The 22087-nt window shown below is 45.5% G+C and overlaps 1 protein-coding gene across 12 annotated transcripts in view; it reads left to right on the plus strand.

The window, feature by feature from the left end:
- The window catches only part of TENM2 (teneurin transmembrane protein 2), a 1195335-nt gene that overhangs the window by 1011256 nt on the left and 161992 nt on the right, over window positions 1-22087 (plus strand). For all 12 annotated transcript variants that reach the window (XM_075996266.1, XM_075996267.1, XM_075996268.1 and 9 more), the window contains one exon: window positions 1948-2153. In XM_075996266.1, coding sequence (XP_075852381.1) covers window positions 1948-2153 — 206 coding nt within the window. The remainder of the gene's footprint in view (window positions 1-1947; window positions 2154-22087) is intronic.

Here is a 22087-nt window from a genome sequence, read left to right on the forward strand (position 1 = left end):
AAGAGCAAACCATCTAGTCCCCATCTAATGATCCACTTAGGACTTCCAGGTGTCTATTTGCTTTTTAAAAATGTTATGTGATACAGGCTTCCAAACTTCCCTTAGGACCCCATTCCCTAGTTATATTATTCTAGAGCAGGCGTCCTCAAACTACGGCCCGTGGGCTACATGTGGCCCACCGAGGACATTATCCAGCCCACCAGGTGACTTTGCTGCCGCTGCCTGTCCTGCTTAACAGTCGACTCATCCGGGGCCCACAGTGCGCATGTGCGGAATGTGCGCTGCACTCTCCAATGGCCCTCCAACAGTCTGAGGGACAGTGAACTGGCCCCCTGTTTAAAAAGTTTGAGGACCCCTGTTCTAGAGGTTAAAGGGTTCTTTTTAAGATTCAAACCAGCGTTTCTCCTCCTTTAGTTTAAGCCCCTGTCAACTTTTGACTTGATCGACGATTGAGCTGAATAAAAATCAATCATCATCTCACATGTTAAAGAGGAGAAAAAAAACCCCTATATATCTTCAAGTCACTCTGTGGTTTTCTTTTTGAATTTAGACACGGAAGGCTTTCAGAGACCCAAAAATGTCACCTCCCTATTTTAAAGATAGGAGAACTGGGACCAAGATCACTTCTGAGTCTTGTCTTGCTGCAGTAGCTTGCTAGCGGGAAAGCCATCTCTGCTGAGTCAGGTAGATTCACTCACTGTTCATGCCCGTCTTCAGCAATTTCGTAATTTCTCCTGACTGTTCAAACTCTTTGCAATGTATGTGGGCAAACATGGATAAATATTTTCAGGAGAATCCATCCACTGCAGAATGCAGGGGGAGCTTGTTTCCCGGCCTTTGGCCATCAGGCTGAAGAAATCTTCAGATCTATAGAGTCACCAAAGTGACCAGTGGCCCCCAAAGCAAAAAGACCCTCAAAACAGAAATGACTTCAGTTCTTTCTGTGCTTGGGATGACTGGGTTCAGAAGTTCTTAAGAAGATAGGAGGATGATAAGATGTGGTTTTATATTTCCTGCTGAGTTCAGAATCTATTTGAAGGAATCACAAATGACCTTATACAATGAGGTTCCAGCTAGGCGTTTTTGTTCATTTTAGAGCTAAGGAAAATGAGGCTCTAAGAGAATGATTAGCTTGTTTTTCTTGGGCAACTACTGATAACTCTCAGTTTTTCCTTAAGAGTGGTTGCAAAAGAAACGACTCTTGGAAGTATAGGAAGTGCTGACTGGTTCATTGTTATTAAGAAATCCTCTTTAAAAATAGGCATTTCTGGAACTCCTATTTTTAAAGTTCTAAAGGATGCTGAGTGTGGGCAAATGAGGTTTTCAACATAAGCAATTTCAAATCACGTAGCAAAGATGCGTTAATATCACCCAGAGAGAAAGGTGTGGTTTTTCCGTGGTTCTCAGACCGCCCCCTCTGACTCAAGGAACCCTACTATTAGGTCTGCCCGAGATCCTCATTTTCTACTGAGTTGTTGTGTTTATTCTGAACTGATTTTTGTTCAAAATGTCAGAGCATATTGGACTTGTTTGCGTCTGGAAATAATGAAAGGCTACAAGAATTAAATTTTGTGCCAAATTAACATCACCCTCCCCTCCCCTGCTGATAATTTTTACATCATAGTCCCATTCGGGGTGGTTAGAAGCTTTACATGTACTTATCAGACTCTGGATCTTATTATATTTGATTAGTAAAGGATAATCACAAAATTGTTAGGAAGCATTGTGTCAAGATTTCGGATGCCCTGGGCCATGAGTTTATAGCTTTGTTATTTAAAACCTAAATGTTTTAGCTGTGACTTAAAAAAAAAAAAAGTGCCATGACTTTAATCTTAATATTAAAACAAAAGAAAACTCTTGGCATGTAATCAAATGTAATTAAACAGAAATATAGAGACAACTGTGTATACACATGTCACTGACTTGGTATCTATTCCTGTTTCCTAGTGCCCTGGTCATTGAAAAACAGCAGCATAGACAGCGGCGAAGCAGAAGTTGGGCGGCGGGTGACACAGGAAGTCCCACCAGGGGTGTTTTGGAGGTCACAGATTCACATCAGTCAGCCCCAGTTCTTGAAGTTCAACATCTCCCTCGGGAAGGATGCTCTCTTTGGTGTTTACATAAGAAGGGGACTTCCACCATCTCACGCCCAGGTATGACCATGTTTGATGCAACCAGGTGTTCAAAAATATGTGTATACTACTTTATACCCAGTAAGATGCCTGTAATTAAAAGATGGACAGTAAAGATTGTTGGTGAGAATGTGGAGAAATTAGGACCCTTGTACATTGCTGGTAAGAATGTAAAATGGCACAGCCACTGTGGAAAAGAGTTTGACAATTTTTCCAAAAGGTAGAATTGCCTATATAGCCCAGCAATTCCTCTACTAGGTATATACTCAAAGAGAACTGAAAACATTATTTTCTTATAAAAAACATAAACACCAATGTTCATTGCAGCATTAGTCATCATAGCCAAAAAGTGGAAACAACCCAAACATCCAACTGATGAATGAATAAACAAAATGTAATATACCCATGTGGTGGAGTATTATTCAGACATAGAAAGGAATGGATTACTGCCACACGCTGCAACATGGACCGACTTTGAAAACACTATGCTGCACGAAAGAAGCCAGATACAAAAAGGCCACAGAGTGCATGATTCCATTTCTATGAATTGTCAGAATAGAGAAATTGATAAATCCATGGAGAGACAAAGTAGATTAATGGTTGCTGAGAACTGGGAATCAGAAATAACTGCTGTGGCTTTTTTTGAGGGGTGGGGGTGAAAAAATGGTCTGAAATAAGATAGCTGTGATGGTTTGCACAACATAAAGAATATACTAAAACCACTGCATTGTCAAATAGCGAAAATTATTAGTATAGCATATTAATTTTATCTCCCCCAAAAAAGGTAATATCTCTACCTAATGAAGGTTTGCTAGACCTGGAGGTTAATCGTTGGGTACTTTCTGTTCAGGTGTTCTGGTTATTGAGTTACTTTGTTTAAAAGGTGGCATCTTACTATATATGAAAAGAGTGATGTGATCCAAAATTCAGCAGCTATTTCTCTGTGGCTTTCCTGGACCTAAGTTCCTTGGGAAGCCCATGGCACCATGAAAGTGAGATTATTCCCAGTGCTGGGAATGAAGAGATTGAATTATATTACAGATCTCAATATTTTTTCCCTCTCATTCTTCCTTTAATTTGTCCTGGTAATTTTATTATGCATACCACTGGGGGTGACTTAACACCGACCTAGCTTGATTTTCGTTTCAAATAAGAGTTGAATATCCTGAGAAAAACCAAATGGGGTTTTCCTGCCTCATTTGCCCTCAGATCCAGCAAGAATAAAACAGACATTAGCAAAAAAACAAAACAAACAAAAAAAAAACCACCAATGGTGGGGAAACATGCATGTATCCAGTCAAAGTTGACTTTGAAATGTGTTGGAAAGGTATTCAACTAGAAAATTCAACTGGAAGAATTTAAAACTTTAAAACCCATTGGCAAATGCGACGTAGTAGGACCACCATTTCCTCGCCTTTAGCTCATGGCAGACATAGCTAATCGATGGCAGCACTTTTCCTTACTGAGCCCAGTGCACACATACCTCCAGCATAACTCTCAAGGCAGCCACTACCAATCGACCAGTGTTGGCGCTCAAGATGAAACTTATTTGCAATCCCATCTTTACAGCCTAAAATGATCAATATAAGGACTAAAAGGACTATTTCTTTTTTGAGCAGAAAAGGCTATGTGGGTTTTTATTACCACACGCAGTCCATGCTACAGGGACCCATATGTAATGTGGTAATCAATAAGTCCTCCATCCATCCGTCCAGAAAAATATTTATTGGCCTAGGTACTGATTATCTAGAGATGAGTTAACATAGCCCCTGACCAAGCAGAACTCCTGATACAGAAATCACATCTGCTTTTCAAAGAGATTCTCATCAAGAGAAAGAGAAGAATTCAGTGGAAAGGAGTCCCCGAGCATTTCTGTAGCTTCTAGCAAGGCTGCGGCGTGCGGCTCTAGGAGGCTGTGCACATTGTTAGGTGATCTCCTTGACCTTCAGGCTCCACTGATTCCACTGTAGCATAATGAAGGCTTTACAGTAGTGAAATCTGCTTACTGGCATTATTTGAGAACGTATGAACATGCCTCTGGGCACAGCTGAGCATAACTTTCCTCTCAGCCAGTTGGATGCAAGAAGCTTTGCTAAGGGAACACTTCTTCCCCATGTAGTTCCAAAGCACCATTAGCCCCCTCCCCTTGCACGCCCTGGGCAACTAGAACCATGGAAAAGCTGACGATCCTGGCAAGACAAGTCGGTAACTCGTAACTGAGTGATAGTGGACAACAGGCAGGAACATACTCCACCAAGTTTCCCTGCTGTTCTGACATTCAGGACTCAAATCCTCAATGACAATGTCTTTTCTTCTTTTGTGGCTTTACACTGCACTGTCCATCTCCTGCCTAGCCTGTGATTGTTCTAGTGATCGTCCTCTCAAAATAGCTACACTGCAGGGACAGCCCCATCACGCATATCAAGGGAAAGAAAATGAATAGGCATGGGCTGGGGAATTGTGCTGAGGTTTCAGTGCAGCTGCCAGTTTGGGACTTCAGTGTGTACTGGAGGGTCAGGTAAGCAGAGCTCCGTGCGGACGCTTAGAGATGCACAAGACAGGTACAAATGCAGGGCCGCTGTTTAAAAAGAGGAGGGAAGAAAGAAAAAGACTCCCTACCCATGCTCACATTCACTCGCTGTCATTACATGCATTCATGTCCATTTGATGAGCTACATTTCCTCAAGGAGACGGTGCTTAGCTCTTTGCAGGGATAGGTGACTAACTCACGTCTCTAACCATTATAGAATTTCTCATTTCTATTGGTATATCCTATCAAGGAACATAAGTTCTATGGGGATTGGCAGTCTAGCCAAGGTGACTCGTTTGAGCTGGAAAAAAGAGAAAAAGAAAGGCGGGGGAGTGGGGAATACGAAATTCTATTGGCTGTGTTGCATGAAATGGTTGTTTAAATTTTATTGAGTACCATGCTCTGACCAAGAGCCTACAAAGTTTAGTATCCTTGTCCAAGGATATTAAATACAGAGGAGAATCTTTTGTTACTTGCTTAAATTTCCCAAGAATCAGAGTCTGTCCCAGTTGACTTTTTGGAACTGACTTTTTACAGAAATACAGAGGCAATATGACATAGGAGAGAAAGTCCAGAAGGTAGGCCCTGCCACAGATGAACCTAAGTGACCTTAAACATGTCCCTTAACTTCCCTTAGTTTCAGTTTCCTTCCTACCTATGTCACCTGCCCCAGTGTTGTGATTACACAACAACAACAAAGGCAGGATGGGAAGACACGTAAACTAGAGCACAATAGAGAGATGTTACATACCAGTGTTTCGTTACTCTTAGAAATTCTGCATAGCCCTAACAAATCCTGTATATAGACAGACAATTATGTAAATATAGATTTTTTTAAAAAATAAAATTAATTTTCTAGTTTTTTTCTTCTTACTAAAGAGCAAACTACATTTTGTTGCCAAAAAAAATTAGAAACACAGACAAACAAAAGGAAGAAAGTATAAACATCCATAATTTGAAACAGTCTCTTTTTGCTAAATGTTTTATATACTGTTTTTGCTATAACAAAACATACCCATTGTAGTTAAAAATATATATGTGTGTATATATATATATATATATATATATACCAACCTCGGAATAATAGCGACTTTAAAGAGCAAAGGCTAGTTCTTGTTTATGCTACACCATCAGCGGTTCTCAAACAGGATTGATTCTCCCCTTCCCCCACTTCCATACTGGGAACATTTAACAATGCCTGGAAATATTTCTGGTTGTCATAACTGGGAGGAGGTCATTACTAGTATCTAGTTAGCAGGGTAGAGGTCAGAGATGCAGTTAAACCCCCTACCATGCACAAAAAGGCCCCAACAACGAATTCCCTGGCCCCAAATGTCAAAAGGGCCAAGGTTGGGAAACCCTTCTTCATATGTCCATCTTGGGTTCATGAGGACTTTGCTTAATGACCACCTCATTCTGGGACATGGACCTGTGGAGTTTCCACTGTCAGGAACACAGAAAGGAGTGGGTGGGGGGTTGTGCACCAGCTCCTACAGAATTCTGCTTGGGAGTGGACACGTTGTCACTAAACCCTTCTCATATTGACAAAAGCAAGTCACATCCTAACTTCGGTGGGGGTGAAGTATAGTCTGATGATGTCTCTGCAAGAAAGAGCACCAGAAATATCAACGAAAACCTCTAATGACTTACACGTGAAATGTTACGATACCTGTCCTAGTGGCTAGTCTTTGAGAGCATCCTTAATCTTTTCCCCAAAAACAAACCCTTGAAGGTTTTATTCACATTGCCAAATTGTCCTTCTGCAAGTTTGTGCCAGTTCCACTCCTCCCCACCAGCATTGTATACGTGCCCATTTTATGTACTTGAAGTCTTGCATAAATTGGATATTGTCGATTTTTTTAAGCTTTGTCAGTTTGAAAGGCAGATACCACATTGTGTTTTAAATGTAGCATTTTTGACACCTTGCACTGCATTTTTAAAGACACAGGCAGGAAAATAAAAGTCAATCTAAGCCATTCTTAACCTACCAACTCAAATTCTTATGGGGATGGTGTGTATAGAACAGAAATCTAGTGATCTTGCCAAACATCTGAAATCCTGCGAACTGTGTCAGATTTGCTGAGCCTCAGTTCTAGGAAGGAAACAGATCAGACTGAAAAATAGAATAATAATCTGACCCGGCTACAGCGCTAGGCATCAAAGGAAATCTCAAAGGCGGTTGCTGGAAGTCAGGATCTTGGGTGGTTAAGGCGGTGAGCAAGTTTGCTTGACAGCTCATCACTGATGGCTCTGATATGTCAGGCCAAGTAAAATCCTTTGCGAGAACAAGTCAATAATCGGCAAATTAGGTACATGATTAACCTGAGACAACAAGATGCAGTAACCGCTTGGGAGCCCTGCCGGGACTTCACCTTCTCCACAATCCTGTTTAGCAAATATTAAAAATGCCTGTTTCATCGCTCAGACTGATGGAGCCGTGAGCCCGGTGACTTCCCAAGGCAACTTAGAAGCACAAGGTGGGCTCACAGCTCCAGCGGGTTGATTAAAGAGGGGTACCAGGGATTGAATGGCAGGAAAACAGAAACAAACACTGTCACCCCCTGGTGCTTTACGCCGAGATGTGTCTACATCTACACATCAAACTCATTAGCCAGTGGAAGGGAACTGTTTAAAAGACCACAAATTGCCCCATGATCATACCGAATAAATGCAAATATGGCAGATTGGGCATATGTGGACCAAGATAAAAATGAGCTGAGCAAACATTTCTATTTGTCCTCATCAGCAGGATTCCCCTAATGACATGTTTTAAAAGCAGATTTATAGATGGCGATTAGTGGTATTAGTTTTTGCCAGCTCGGGTTTATCCCTTTCCGTTTCAGATCCTCTTCTGAAAATGAACTCTCTCTCTTTTCTCGTCCCCTTCTTTCTTGTCAAAGAGGTTTTAATTAGAGGTGGGACTGACCAGGTTCCCAGGATGTGGGGGTGCCCTACTGTCACCCTGGCTCTGTCGCCTTGCTGCCGTGTCTGCCACTCAGACAGGCTCTCCCGGGACCCGCCCTCCCGTGGAGCTGAATGAGGAGGCGGAGCCAGGCTTTGGCTGTCGGCTTGCACAGTGCATCCCCGTTGCTCTTTGCACAAGCCCCTAATGAGATGTTTCATTTCCTTTTGCAGGGAGACATGTTTTTATAGGCATCTTGTTCAGAGTCTTCTTTTCCAAAAGTGCTTGAGGTATAGAGAAAGGTTTTGGGAAACCGTGAGGATCTTGGGTGCTTCTGTGTTGGACTGAAAGTGCTTTGGGAAAGGGCTTTCTCAGGAGACCCCTTGTGATTAATTGGTGGCATCCTAACAGGAGCTGAAACCGCCGTCTAAACCGGTGGACCCCGTCCTGGGCAGCTACTGAGCAAAGCGACTAGAAATCTCATGGGACACTTGAGTTCGACAAGAGAGATGGGGTGGAGGGGAGGGCGTGGGAGGGCAATGTGGATAATTTTCAAGAAGGACAAGGCTTAAGTGCGTGGAACTCAGAGAGAAAGAAACAGAAAACAGGGATGAGTTAAGAGGGGCAGCATCAAATCCCATATTGAGACTGAGTAGGGTCTTGGAGGTGCTGTAATTCAGGAGTTTGCAAATTTTCTAAGCAAGGAACCTCTATCTTCAAGTGAGACCTGCCTGATGTAGAACCCCATATATAAAACAGATAAAAATGACAGCTTTCTTACCATAAATATATAGTTCAAACCCACATTTATTATTATAATGTTAACCTCTGCATATGTGTGTTCTGCATATATATGTCTATGTATATCACATATGTAAATATGTGTGTGTGGATATATTAATATATCCAGAGAGAGAGAGGGAGAGAGAGAGTCTAAACTAATGAGGGTGGTCACCTCTAGGAATAGAACTGGGAATTAGCTTTTAAAAGTACTTATTTTTATTCTTTTTTTTTAATTGGCAGATAACATTGTATGTATTTATTATATACAATATGATCTTTTGAAGTATTAGATTCTTTTTATTTCAGCATATTATGGGGGTACAAATGTTTAGGTTACATATATTGCCTTTGCCCCACTTGTGTCAGAGCTTCAAGTGTGTCCACTCCCCAAACGGTGCTCACTGCACCCATTAGGGGTGTATATACACAACCCTTCCTCCCCCCTCCCATCTGCTTGACACCCGATGAATGTTACTACTATATGTACACATAAGTGTTGATCAATTAATACCAATTTGATGGTTAGTGCATGTGGTGCTTGTTTTTCCATTCTTGTGATACTTAGTAGAATGGGCTCCAGCTCTATCCAGGATAATACAAGAGGTGCTAGATCACCATTGTTTTTTGTGGCTCGGTAGAACTCCATGGTATACCTATACCATATTTTCTTAATTCACTCATGTATTCTTGGGCACTTGAGTTGTTTCCACATCTTTGCAATTGTGAATTGTGCTGCTATAAACATCCTAGTGCAGGTGTCTTTTTTTTATTTTGAGACAGAGTATCACTGTGTTGCCCAGGCTAGAGTGCTGTGGAGTCAGCCTAGCTCACAGCAACCTCAAACTCCTGGGCTCAAGCAATCCTCCTGCCTCAGCCTCCCAAGTAGCTGGGACTACAGGCATGTGCCACCATGCCCGGCTAATTTTTTTCTATATATTTTTAGTTGGCCAATTAATTTCTTTCTAGTTTTTTTAGTAGAGATGGGGTCTCACTCTTGCTCAGGCTGGTTTCAAACTCCTGACCTTGAACAATCCTCGCGCCTCAGCCTCCCAGAGTACTAGGATTACAGGCGTGAGCCACCAAGCCCAGCCCAGGTGTCTTCTTAATAGAATGTCAAAAAGTACTTATTTTTGTTCATAATAAAATATTAAAGGTAAGGTAGACATACCATCTCCAACCCATCCACAAGTACACACCCTGGAAATAAATACAACAAAATCTTAACATTTATTCATTTGAGTGGTTGAAATAAGAACATTTATTACCATATTCTTTATACTTCTCTTAATTTTTGTAATCTCTCTCTCTCCATTTAATAAAAAGGAGTCTGTGGCCAGGTTGAATCGTTTCAAGTAAAACAAGCATTGAGGGCATGTAGCTTATGACCGTAATCTCAATCACTCTCAAGATTCCATTTATTTATGTACCTTGTTTTGCCTTCAATTGTGAGCAAAATCATAATGAATCTATATAAGTAGCTGCGAATCGCAACAGTATTTTCTTTAATGGTTCCTCTTACAAGCTGTGGATTAAATTAAATTGATCCACAAGCTTGAAAGAGGAGTAAGAAGAAATAATTGTTTTAAGATTAAATCACTTAAAATATCTAACTACTCATATCCCTTGCCTTAGATAATAAAAGTAAAGGAGTTGCGCTCAAGCTTTGAAACTCTCTTTATTTAAAAAAAAAAAAAATTCACATTATAGACACGTTACACGTTGCATTTGGAATTCTCCTCCTGATTTTACATCCTGACACTGACACGTGCCTCTGCTCGGCCTGGCATTCAGCTGAGCAGGATCTACCCGTGCAGCTGCTTGTACAACTTTATCTGAGCAGCCGCAATCAGCCTGGATTCAAAGACAGCCCAGTACAGATCTTCAAGCTTCCTAATAAACGTCAGTTACAGAAGCCCAAATCTTGCTCAGGGATATTAGGGAAAGCTTTATTCCGAGATCGTCACAAAAATTAATGGCTTCTAACATGTTCATTGAGGCCCCTCTATTGAGAAGGCTTCCTAGGGAAGCAAATGTTGTTATAAGACAACGATATTCATTAATCATTCATCTGGTCACTTGGGAAAAGGTTCTCCACTCAGAGATCCTTCTCCTCTTAACACAAGTGTCTCTGCCCGCTCATGATAACAGCAGGCACTGCCCAAGGGCTGCGATACCCCAAAGACTGTTCCACACGCATTATTAGGGTCACAGAGTTGGTATGCACTGGACATAGTAGTTAGACACCCTCTGCCCCTTCCTCTTCCTCTCTGGTGCTCAGTCCTTTCTAGAAGCATCTTGCAGTACAATGTAAAAGTGATCGTTCCCAGAATAAAATGCCCAAACCAGGAATTTTATTAAGTCAGTGAAAGTGGAGATCTTGAATGCGAGAGAGGAAAGCCTTGGCAAATATGGCTCTGGGTGAGGCAGCACCGTTAGACACCCAGGCAGAGAAAATTAACAAAGAAGGCGATAAGATCGGCACTTCAAAGAGGGTAATTATAAAAACGTAAAAAGAGATCTGGGGAAATTTGACGAAGACATCCAACATGCTTTCAGAAATGTCCTTTTTGATTATGTTGCACCAGTCAAACTAAAGTGATGTTGCATTGTCCTCGCGTATCTCATCGATTCTAAGATGCACATAATACTCATCTTTTGACATCTCTGAAAACAGGATGTGTTTTGCAATCGATGGAGCTGAGATAGAATGAAATGCCCGGTGTCACGTTTTTGTGTATGTATGAAAACTCGATGTTCATTCCAAAGACTAGAGCATAGTTTCAGATACAGCCTGAAATGTCCTAGATATGAGACAAAATAAACTTTCCTGTAACTAGAGTTTCCTTTTTTGAGATAAAGTCCTAACCAAACATTTTCCCGTTTGTTTGGTGTATTCATCTTAAGTGGCCTCTAACTAATTCCAAATATTCTCAGATAACTAAATCCTACTGTATAAATCAAGTCAGTGTAGGGTTTAATTGTAATTTTTAAATATGTTGTTTAGAAAATAAGGTCTAAATAAGCATTATCTGGTATACTGATGCTGCTGTTTCAGACGCAGGAGAGCTTAGGCAGAAGTAGCATGGACCAGTTCAGATTGCCTGGCATTGAGTTCCTACCTCCAGCACTTCCGAGCTGTGTGACCTTGGGCAAGTCACTCACCCTCTCTGTGCCTCAATTACCTCATCTGTAAAATGTAGATAATAATATTATACACTGATAGCCATGTTAGAAGATGTTAAATGAGGTAATCTTTATAAAGCACTTAGAATCACGCTGGCACATAGAAATGGTGTGAACTATTATTATTATGTTTTTCAAAGCATTCATGGCAGAAGCCCCCAAACAAACAAAACAAATTTTAATCTTTTTAAAGATAACTTTTATTTGTATTTTTCTCATTATAAAGTAATATATGTTGATTATAGGAAAAATAGCCAGCAAACCACCAAAATAGAAAACATTAACTATATATAGTAATCATTTTTACAAATATAGGATCATATCATACACACTGTTTTCACTTTGAGTCTTTGATTAATAATAGATAGAGAACATCTTTCTAAATCTGAATATTTTTCCACAAACTCATTTTAAATGACTCAAAAATAGTACATTGTCTTGAATAAAATTTTTTTAACCAATCCTCCTCTTTCAATATTTTAAATCATTCTACAGTAAACATTCTTGGAGGTATATGTTCAGGTATTTTTTAATAATTTCCTTGTGATTAATTCTTAGAGTGGAATTGCTGGCTCAAAGGATTTATAACACATCAAGCTTTTATAACAATAATAATAAGCATGAGAATAGCTAACATTAATTAAGTGCTTACCATGAGCTGGGCAAAACTCACAATGCCCCTCTGAGATAGATACTTTTATTATCCCTTGAAAATAGAAAACAGATACTTTTATTATCCCATAGAAAATAGAAAATATTAACTATATATAGAAATCATTTTTACAAATATAGGATCAATGAGAGACACAGGGAACTAAAGAAACTTGCCCAGAGTCACCCTCCTGCCTGGTGAAAAGTTCAAGCCATTCTCTGGGAGCAGCCGTCCCATGCTTGTGAGTCTGTCCCTCTGTAGGGTTTGGGATGTCATTTTGTGACTGGACACATTCCCGGTGCGCTCCTTCTCCTTGGTGATGTATTTGATATATTTTCACAGCCAGCCCACATGAGACCCTCCTATTGATCTGGGGAGGGCAAGGAGCCAAAAGTGACATTTTTGATAAACCATTGGCTAAAGACAACTAGATGGGAACGTGCAGTAAATGAGAAATCACACCAGCACTGGGCACTGGGAGGTCAGACAGCCATTCTCATGGTACAGCCTTTGTACATCTTGGGACTTCCCTATACATCTGAGACACTCATCAATTTCACTGACCTTGAACCCCAAGGCTCTATGGGGTCAACACTATGGCTCACTTGGTCTTCAGAGGAGCACCTCCGACCCTTCTCCTGGGTTGGATCAAAAGGCAGCTTGATGAGGGCAGGACCTTGTGGAAGATGAAATGTAAAATCAATCCATTCATGGGCCCCCAAAATACTCACTGAATGTCTGTCCATCCTGGGGATGCAGAGATGAAGAGCATCGGCCCTACCTTTAAGGTGTTGGGGACGTGACAAGTTAAGAAATGATGGCAACATCAAGTAGGGAGGGGCAAGTAGGGAGCTTCCCGGAGGAAAGACTACCCAAGTGCATCTTGGAGGATGAGTTAAGCAGGGGAAGAGAAAGAGGAGAGAGGCCAGGTGCAGGGCAGAGGATAAGAACTGACACTCTACAGTCATCCTGGTCTGGGTTTGACTCTTATCTTGGTTATGAAGTAGCTAAAGTGTCTGTAGATGAATCTCTCTAGATTCAGTTTCAACATCCAGAAAATGAGGGCTATACCTCATCAGGTTGTTGCGAGAATAAATGAGATAATGCCAAGGAAATAGTAAGCACCCCGTGGAGATCAATCAATCAATCTAACTGGTCTACAGCCCTCACGGCTCACTGGCAGGTAGCCTAGCAACAAGGGGGCTCTCCGGGGACAGGGACAAGGAAGCTGGCGGATACCCCTGCTGATGCGCAGACGGAGGGGTGGCTGGTCATCGGACTCTAATCTCATTTGCAAAGCTCGGGATATTCCTACTCAGTCAAGTGAGTCCTCTCTCCTCCCCATCCTTTCATAAATGGGACAGGTGGCAGAGGTTTGGGTGGCTGTCCTGGGGCACAATGCACACTGCCTCCAGCTGTGTCCTGCCCAAGCACAGGTCTCTGTGGGACGAGAGAGGGGCGAACAGTAGACATCCTGCTAGCACGATGCTCTTGGGTGTTTCTTGGAGCTGCTGCTATATACCATTTGCAGGATTTGTTCCCATTCCTTATGTAACATATTCGACAAACGTCAGCTGTTATTATTACTAAAGGGTTGGATACAGGAGATTTGGAAGCTTAAAAGTAGGCCATTACTTCTAAACTGTGAGGGATTTTCGGAAAGACTACCCAAGTGCATCTTGGAGGATGAGCTAAGCAGGTAGAGAGAAAGAGGAGAGGGGAAAAGATATCTACAACCAGGGGGCAAATGAAGACACTGCTTGTTGTGTAGCCTGTTTCAAAGTTTCACATCATGTTTGTCCTTTTTCTTTAGAAACTGTGCTTTTCTTTCTTTTATTTTTTAACTTAAAATGAGGTATGATTTACATATGATAAACTTCGCCCTTTTAATGTACAGTTCTATGAGTTTTGACAAACGCACACAGTTATGTAATCACTACCGCGATAAAGTTACAGAACAGTTTCATCTTCCCCTCAGAATCCCCTAGTACTCTTAGCCCCAGCCCTGGGAACCACTCAAAAGTTTTCTGTTCCTATAGTTTTGCCAATTCCACAACGTCATATTGTTGGAAACAATCTTCATGTAGACTTTTGACTCTGACTTCGTTCAGCTTAGCGTAATGTAGTTGATATTCATCCATGTTCCATGTATTAGTTGTTTGTTCCCTTATATCGCTGAGTAGTAATCCACTGTATGGATTTACCATAGTTTATTTATTCCCTACCTGAGGAACATTTGGATTGTTTCCAGTTTTTAGCAATTATTAACGAAACCACTATAAATATTCATGTACAGGTTGTTTTTGTGTGAATATAAGTTTTCATTTTTTTGATAAATACCCAGGAATGAGATTGTGAGGTCATATGGTAAGTGTATGTTTAACTTTATAAGAAACTGGCAAGAAGTTTTTTGGTTTTTTTGTTTTGTTTTGTTTTGTTTTGTTTTTTGAGACAGAGTCTCACTTTGTTGCCCAGGCTAGAGTGAGTGCCGTGGCGTCAGCCTGGCTCACAGCAACCTCAATCTCCTGGGCTCAGCGATCCTACTGCCTCAGCTTCCCGAGTAGCTGGGACTACAGGCATGCGCCACCATGCCCGGCTAATTTTTTGTATATATATTTTTAGTTGGTCAATTAATTTCTTTCTATTTTTGGTAGAGACGAGGTCTCGCTCAGGCTGGTTTCGAACTCCTGACCTTGAGCGATCCGCCCGCCTCGGCCTCCCAAAGTGCTAGGATTACAGGTGTGAGCCACCGCGCCCGGCCTGGCAAGAAGTTTTGAACTGTGCTTTTCTTTAGCCATTCCTCACCAATGAGAACATAAGTTTTCCTTTTAGAGGTGGCTCTTGCAGCCCCTCCGGAGGTTTAATCGCCGCACCCCTGTGTTGAGTTGTTGCAGATTTACAGCTGTGTATCCAACCCCAGCAAGGAACACACGGCAAATAAAAGGAAAAAGTGGCCAGACGTCATAAAACCACGAGTTAGCCTTCTAACTGGGAATGCACACTTCTCTGTACTTCAGGAAAAGTCTTGTTGAAAATAGGAGACCAGGACTTACGGCTTTCTGCCGTTTCTACCTGTTCTCAGAAATTTCACGTGAGAGCATAAACATTCCCTGAAGGGAACCCTGACTTTGGGAAACCCTGTCGTTCTGCCAGAGGCAGGCCGTAACATTGTAGGCAGCCAACATTTATTTGTCACTCACCGTGTGCCACGTGCGGAGGGGCTGCCCCAGTAGACGGGCAGAGCTGGCCCTGCCCCCGTGGGGCTGGTGGACGCTGGCTTTGATGCCCCTCCACGAATTCCCGGGGAATCTGCTCGTCTGCTAGGGAATGTGTCGTCCCTGCCTGGCTTTGCTGCCGTTTCTGTTGCGACTCCCACTGTGACCCGCTCGGAGGAGGGCTGTGGGGACAGGCAGCGTATTAGTAGGGATAGAGCTGCCTTATCCCTTAGCAGTGACACTTTATCCCTTTCTATTCAGTTTTCATTCCCCCTCCACCACCCCCACCCCCGAGACATTCAAAATGTCCTCCTTTGGGACTGGAAAAGCACAAATTTTAGGCTTGATATTTAGGGAGGGGGGACTTGGCAGAACCCGTAATCTGCTTATCTTCAGCCAGCAAACCGCCGCAGCCCGGCCAGCCCCACAGGGCCTCCGAGGAGCCGGGCTCAGCGAACGCGCCGGCGAGCGGCTTTCTTGTCACTACAGAACAGGCTCCGGTCTCCTCTTTCATGGCCGCGTCTCAGAGCATGCAGGCCCCGAAACCCTCTGTCGAACTCCTGCTGCACGGAGGGGGAATCGAAGTGTAAACTCCAGCCGGGTCACAACTGTGTCGCTCGCAGCTGGGGCTGTCTGCAGCAGGTGCCCCGTAAACGCTCCGTCTCCACGGCTTGGCCGTCCCTCTGCAGCCTGGTTGACCAGCAGTCTGCCCCGGCTCGCTGGACCCCATGTCGCCCCACGTCCTGCTCTCAGCTGTGCCACATTCACGCCTTGCCGCTGAGCCGCTTGCGCCGGGTGGGCGTCCTCCCTGCCTGGAATGGCCCCAGTCACGTGGATCCTCCCTGACAGTCACGTGGATCCTCTCTGACAGTCACGTAGATCTTCCCTGACAGTCACGTGGATCCTCCCTGACAGTCACGTGGATCCTCCCTGACAGTCACGTGGATCCTCCCTGACAGCCACGTGGATCCTCCCTGACAGTCATGTGGATCCTCCCTGACAGCCACGTGAATCCTTCCTGACAGTCACGTGGATCCTCCCTGACAGCCACGTGGATCCTTCCTGACAGTCATGTGGATCCTCCCTGACAGCCACGTGGATCCTCCCTGACAGTCACGTGGATCCTTCCTGACAGCCACGTGGATCCTTCCTGACAGTCACGTGGATCCTCCCTGACAGCCACGTGGATCCTCCCTGACAGTCACGTGGATCCTCCCTGACAGTCATGTGGATCCTCCCTGACAGCCACGTGGATCCTCCCTGACAGTCACGTGGATCCTTCCTGACAGCCACGTGGATCCTTCCTGACAGTCACATGGATCCTTCCTGACAGTCACGTGGATCCTCCCTGACAGCCACGTGGATCCTCCCTGACAGTCACGTGGATCCTCCCTGACAGCCACGTGGATCCTTCCTGACAGTCACGTGGATCCTCCCTGACAGTCACGTGGATCCTCCCTGACCATCTGTGGATCCTCCCTGACAGTCACGTAGATCCTCCCTGACAGCCACGTGGATCCTCCCTGACAGCCACGTGGATCCTCCCCAACTCCTTTCAGGCCTCTGCCCCTGTGCCTGTTCCCGATGAGTGAATCTAAAGCAGGATATCCTTTACATGTTATCACCCTGCTCCACTTCATTTTTCTTACATCACCTTCACTTAGGTTATAGTTTTAAAACTACCCAATGCACACATTTGTTAAGTGTCCACTTGGATTCCTAAAATTTGAAAACCATACCCACCTGAGGAAGTGCCACCACAGCCACGACAAGGACATCGCCACCCTCGAGAGCGGCTCTCGCCCCATCCCAGCCTCACCTAGGCATCCACTGGTCTGCCTCCCGTCGCTAGCGATTGGCTTTGTCTCCCCCGGAGTGCCACAGCCTGGGAGTCCCGTGCTGCTTAGTGTCGGGCTTGCCTCACTCAGCAGAACATCAGCGAGACTCGCTCATGTCACCGTGTGAATCTGGGGCCCATTCCTTTTCCTACTGAGCAGACCCTCAATTGTATGGACGTTCTGGGATTTGTTTGCCCGTTCACCTGTGGATGGACCTTTGGGGTGTCTGGTTTGCTTTATTCTTTATTCATAGCCCTCATCACTCCCTGACACCCTATTCCCCAAGGGAATGCCAGCTCCAGGAGGACAGGACCCTTGTCCGTGTCACTCACTGCCAAATCCCCGGTACCCAGAGCAGTGCCAGGCACACAGTAGGTATTCATTGTTGCTGAAGGAATGAATAATTTTGCATTTCTTTTCTATGATCCTCATTGTAGAGACCTTTGTGCCTTGCAAGTTAAACCAGGAGTTAGTTAGCTGGGGCTCGCTTGCCTATCAAAGACTGGGCATAGAGTGCCTGCTCCCTGGATCCTATGAATACACACGCACACACATATACACACACACACACACGCATGCACACGCACACACACCAACACATGCAAATGAGAGAGGCCGGCCAGCGCCCCATACTCGCTGCCTGATTATTAGGCATGGGTGTGAATCTCAGCTCCACCGCTTACTAACTCTTGGACAAGTTGTGTAACCTCTCTGTGCCTCAGTTTCCTCATATGCAAAATGGTAATAATTTGTATTGAAGAGAGTTACTCCAAGCATTGAATAAGAGAGTAGATGTTAATCACCTATAACAGTGGCTAGCCTCATTAAATGTTAGCTCACGGTATCATCTGAGTAGTTCTCGAACAAAAATAAGGGAAAACTGCATGGTGTTTACTACAATTTCCTAAAAACAGTTTCTAAAGAGATTAGGTCCTGTCTTAGTCTGTTTAACATTACTATAAAAGAATACCCAAGGCTGGGTAACGTATAAAGAAAGGAGGTTTATCTAGCTCACAGTTCCACTGGCTGTCCAAGAAGCAGGGCGCTGGCATCCGCCTGGCTTCTGATGACAGTTTTTGTGCCATGTCAAAGCATGGCGGAAAAGGTTAAAGGGGAAGAGAGACCAAACCTGAGGGCTGTCCCAGCTTTCTAACAACCCTCTCTAGTGGGCGCTATTCCATTCCCCCAAGAACCAATCCAGTCTCGCGAGAGTGAGAGCTCACTCACCACCCTGGAACACTCTAGACCACTGGCACCACGCCATTCCTGTGAGGGATCCACTCCCGTGACCTGACCACCTCCCGGTAGGCCCCACCTCCAACACGGGGCACCAAATTTCAACATGAGGTTTAGAAAGACAAACATGCCAACCACAGCATGTCCTGTAATTGGTTGTGCCACCAATGCTCCACCTTGTTGCTATCTGCTTCACTCCAGACATTATTTCCTTTGGGCCTCAATATTTTCCGTTCATTTAGTCCTGATCTGTAGTGAGCACCCACTATATGCCAGGCGCTGTTCCAGGCACTGGGATACTATGTCAAGTGAAACAGGCAAGTCTCCCACTTTTAAGGGGTTCATATTTAAGAAGAGGGAGGTGGACTACAAATTAGTAGACGAGCAACTAGTGCTGTTCAAAGAGTGATGGGTTTTTACTGAGGACGGAAACAAGAGGTGACAGAGGGGTTTTAGAATGGCCAGGGAAGCCCTTACTGAGGTCGTGATGTTTAGGCCAAGGCAGGATTGACAGGAAGTAGGCGGCTGTGAGAAGATCAGGAGAAAGATCAGGCCAGACAGAGGGAGCAGCTGGGGCAAGGGATGAGGTCACCACATTCCAGGAACAGAGATAAGAGCAGTGTGGCTGGAACACAGGAAAAGAGCAGTCGGGGAGTTGGCAAGGGGCCGGCTCCCAGATATGCTTACAAACCAGGTACGGCCAACACCCGGCAAAGCCACCCAGAGTTTTCCAGGAGTCCTTTATTGTCTGCTCCAGTGGGGTGGGTCCTCATCCTCAGGCAGCCAACCCGCACTGCCCAGGTCTGCCCCTAGCACTGCTGAGCTCTGCCTTCCTCCTCCTCCTCTGCTCGGTGGCATCTGGAAGGGACTTACAACCCAGGCCAGCCCCCAGATATGCTGCCCAGGTGCAGCCAGGTTCTTGGAAAACGTGGCGCTGTCTCCCACAGTTGTCAAGACTCGTGCAAATCCAAGTTCAAGTCCTTGCTTGGCTACTATCCATGCTCATCGGTGCTGGGCACATTCCTTAACTTGTCTAGGAGCCATTGTTCTCTCCCGAGATATAGGGACAAGACTAGGGTTTCTGGGAGGAGGAAATGAGACAGCACATGTCAGCATTTGCCACTTTGCCTGGTGCATAGCAAGTGCCCAGGCTGAAATAGGCTTTTCTCATTTTTGATGATTACTTCTTCCACTGATGGGAGAGGACACGTAATGAAAGAATCGAGAATGCCACCTTTGAAGATGAATTCTCCCCGGCTCCTGATTTTAGGGAACCCCTTTTGGTTCCTCTCTAGCTGCCACCTGCTTGATGCTTGCCTGTGGAGCCAGCACGATGAGCTGCTCCAGTCTGGAAATGCAGATGTCATTTCCTGTCCGGAAGCTCAGGGGCTGGAGCCCGTAGCCGCCCAAGCCAGGCCTGCAGCTGGGCCGATCGCCTCTAGTTAAGTGACTCAGATACTGGAAGCAGGAGCTGAGCAGGGAGTCCTGAAAAAAGACAGGCGAGGCCACTCTGGGGGAAGCCGGTCCCCACCGGAGCCGGGCTGCCATCCCGCCCCCTTCCCCGAGCGCTCAGCCCCTTTGAAAGACAGCAGAGAAACGGTGCTGGGCTTTAATGAGGCATCAGCCCGGGCGCACTTTGCCACGAGCCTGGCTGGAGGCAGAAAGAGACGAACGCCCCGAGAGTGACGCGCCACCGCTGAGTCGTCCCTGCCGTCACCGGATGCCACCAGAGCCCGCGTGGTCACGTGGCTTCAGGCAGCTCTGGCTCACACACGCCGCTTCTCCGCGATCCCGCCACCCGCTGCGTGTGTCCTGCCATCTGAGGGACAGTCGACTTCAGACGTCCCCGGCAGGGCCAGGGGAGTGGCGGGCGTCAGAGGGAAATGTCAGCGTTTATTGCTTTTCCTGTTCTCAGCGACCCTCCTCCAGCAGGCGTTCCAAAGAGCAATGAAGTCATTTTCCCCCTTTCCCGGGTCCCGGGCCCTGCAATAACATCTTCCCAAGGGCGATGAGTCCGTCTTTAACCTCGGCCTCCCTGGCAGGTGCGCGTTCCCGCGGCTTCCAGGAGCGTCTCTGGGCCGCGGGACTTCCCTGCCTGCGGACGCCTTCCCTTCCGGGACAGCGACAGGCCCTCTCAGGGGTCCGGGCCCCTCTGCTCTCCTCCAGCTCCTCTGGAAACCCACTAAGTTATCTTAATTACCATTCCTGCTCGCTCTCTGCCAAGAAGTGGGGAGATTTATAATTGCATCAGTCAAATATTTGCTGTGGTTTATTTCTCTGCCTCTCGAGCTCCAGGAAAAGTTGCGTTTCCGTGCCACTTTGGGGCATGACTGATGACTCGCAGGCACAGCCCTCGCGCCGGGTGCCAGCGCCGGCTATTTTTCAGAGGCCGGGGAAGAGGAGAGAACTCGGGAGGGAGGGCGGTGCACATTTTGGGTTATTCTGCGATCACCCTCCGGGTGGCTGCGAGAGACACAAGCTGCTTTGGGAGACAGAGTTCCACCCACAGCCAGCCACGCACATATTATCAAACACATCCTTCCATTGGGTTTGGCCACATGCCTCCCAGACACCTTGCAGGCCTTCTGCGGACCTATGAGATAGGACGTGCTATGGAGTAATCTCTTTAGCCAACCAGCACAGAGCAGCCTCCGGAGCACCCCTGTGTCCTGCATTGATCACAGTGGGGGCCTGGAACAGAAGAGTCAGATGTCCCCAGTGTTTAAGATTGAGTATCAACTCCCAGCGCTGGGCATGGAAAGGAAACTCCGGCCGGGGCCTGGGCTCTTGCCAAACGGCCTCCCTCTAGTGGCCTCCGATCTGCCAAGCTGACCACGCTGCAGAATCCTAGAGAGCAGAGGCCCCTGAACCAGATGGCTTCCCCACTCACCAGCTTCCCTCTGGCTCCTGGTCTCCCTGCCTGGGAAGGCAGTCTCCACGTCTGGCTCGGTGGGTCCACCCTGCGTTCCTAGCCTGCAGCCCTTCCCCAAGTTACAGCAGCAGTGGTGACACTATGTGACACTGCTTGGCATAGGTTAATCTGTGATGGGGGTAACCGTATATCCCACTCCAGGGCACTTCTGTGATGGAGAGAAGGAATGAAGGGGTTAGACCAGGACATTCTCGGGCAACCGGGATAAATAGACACCTTGCACATAATAGAGTTGGGATAAGACCAACAGAAGATACTGCTATTTCTTCCTGCGTGATTCTGTCCTACTGCCCTATAAGAAATGGAAAATATGCTAGAGCTTACTGTGACCTTGAAGAGCAGACTGGGAAGGAAGAGAGGCATGCAGTTATCTGTGACGGCCATGCCAAAGCAATGAATAAGCCCCAACACCTCAGTGGCTTAATTTAATAAGCGTTTATTGCTCACTCATGTCATCATTTCAGGCTCTCCTGCAAGTGCTAATTCTCCGGTCCAGGCCACTCCTATCTGGTGGCTACACCACCTTGGGCTTTAAGGGTTCCCTGGTACCGTTAAAGGGGAAGGCAGGGAGAAGAGGTCAAAGGAGGGGCTGGGAAGGACCAAGACCCTGATTGGATTGACTGTCAATCTCCACCGCAGAGGTCACTAAGGACCAGTGTCAAGGGAGGAAGGGAAGGAAGAAAC

The sequence above is a fragment of the Microcebus murinus genome, chromosome 21 (genome assembly GCF_040939455.1).
Source record: "Microcebus murinus isolate Inina chromosome 21, M.murinus_Inina_mat1.0, whole genome shotgun sequence".
NCBI lineage: Eukaryota > Metazoa > Chordata > Mammalia > Primates > Cheirogaleidae > Microcebus > Microcebus murinus.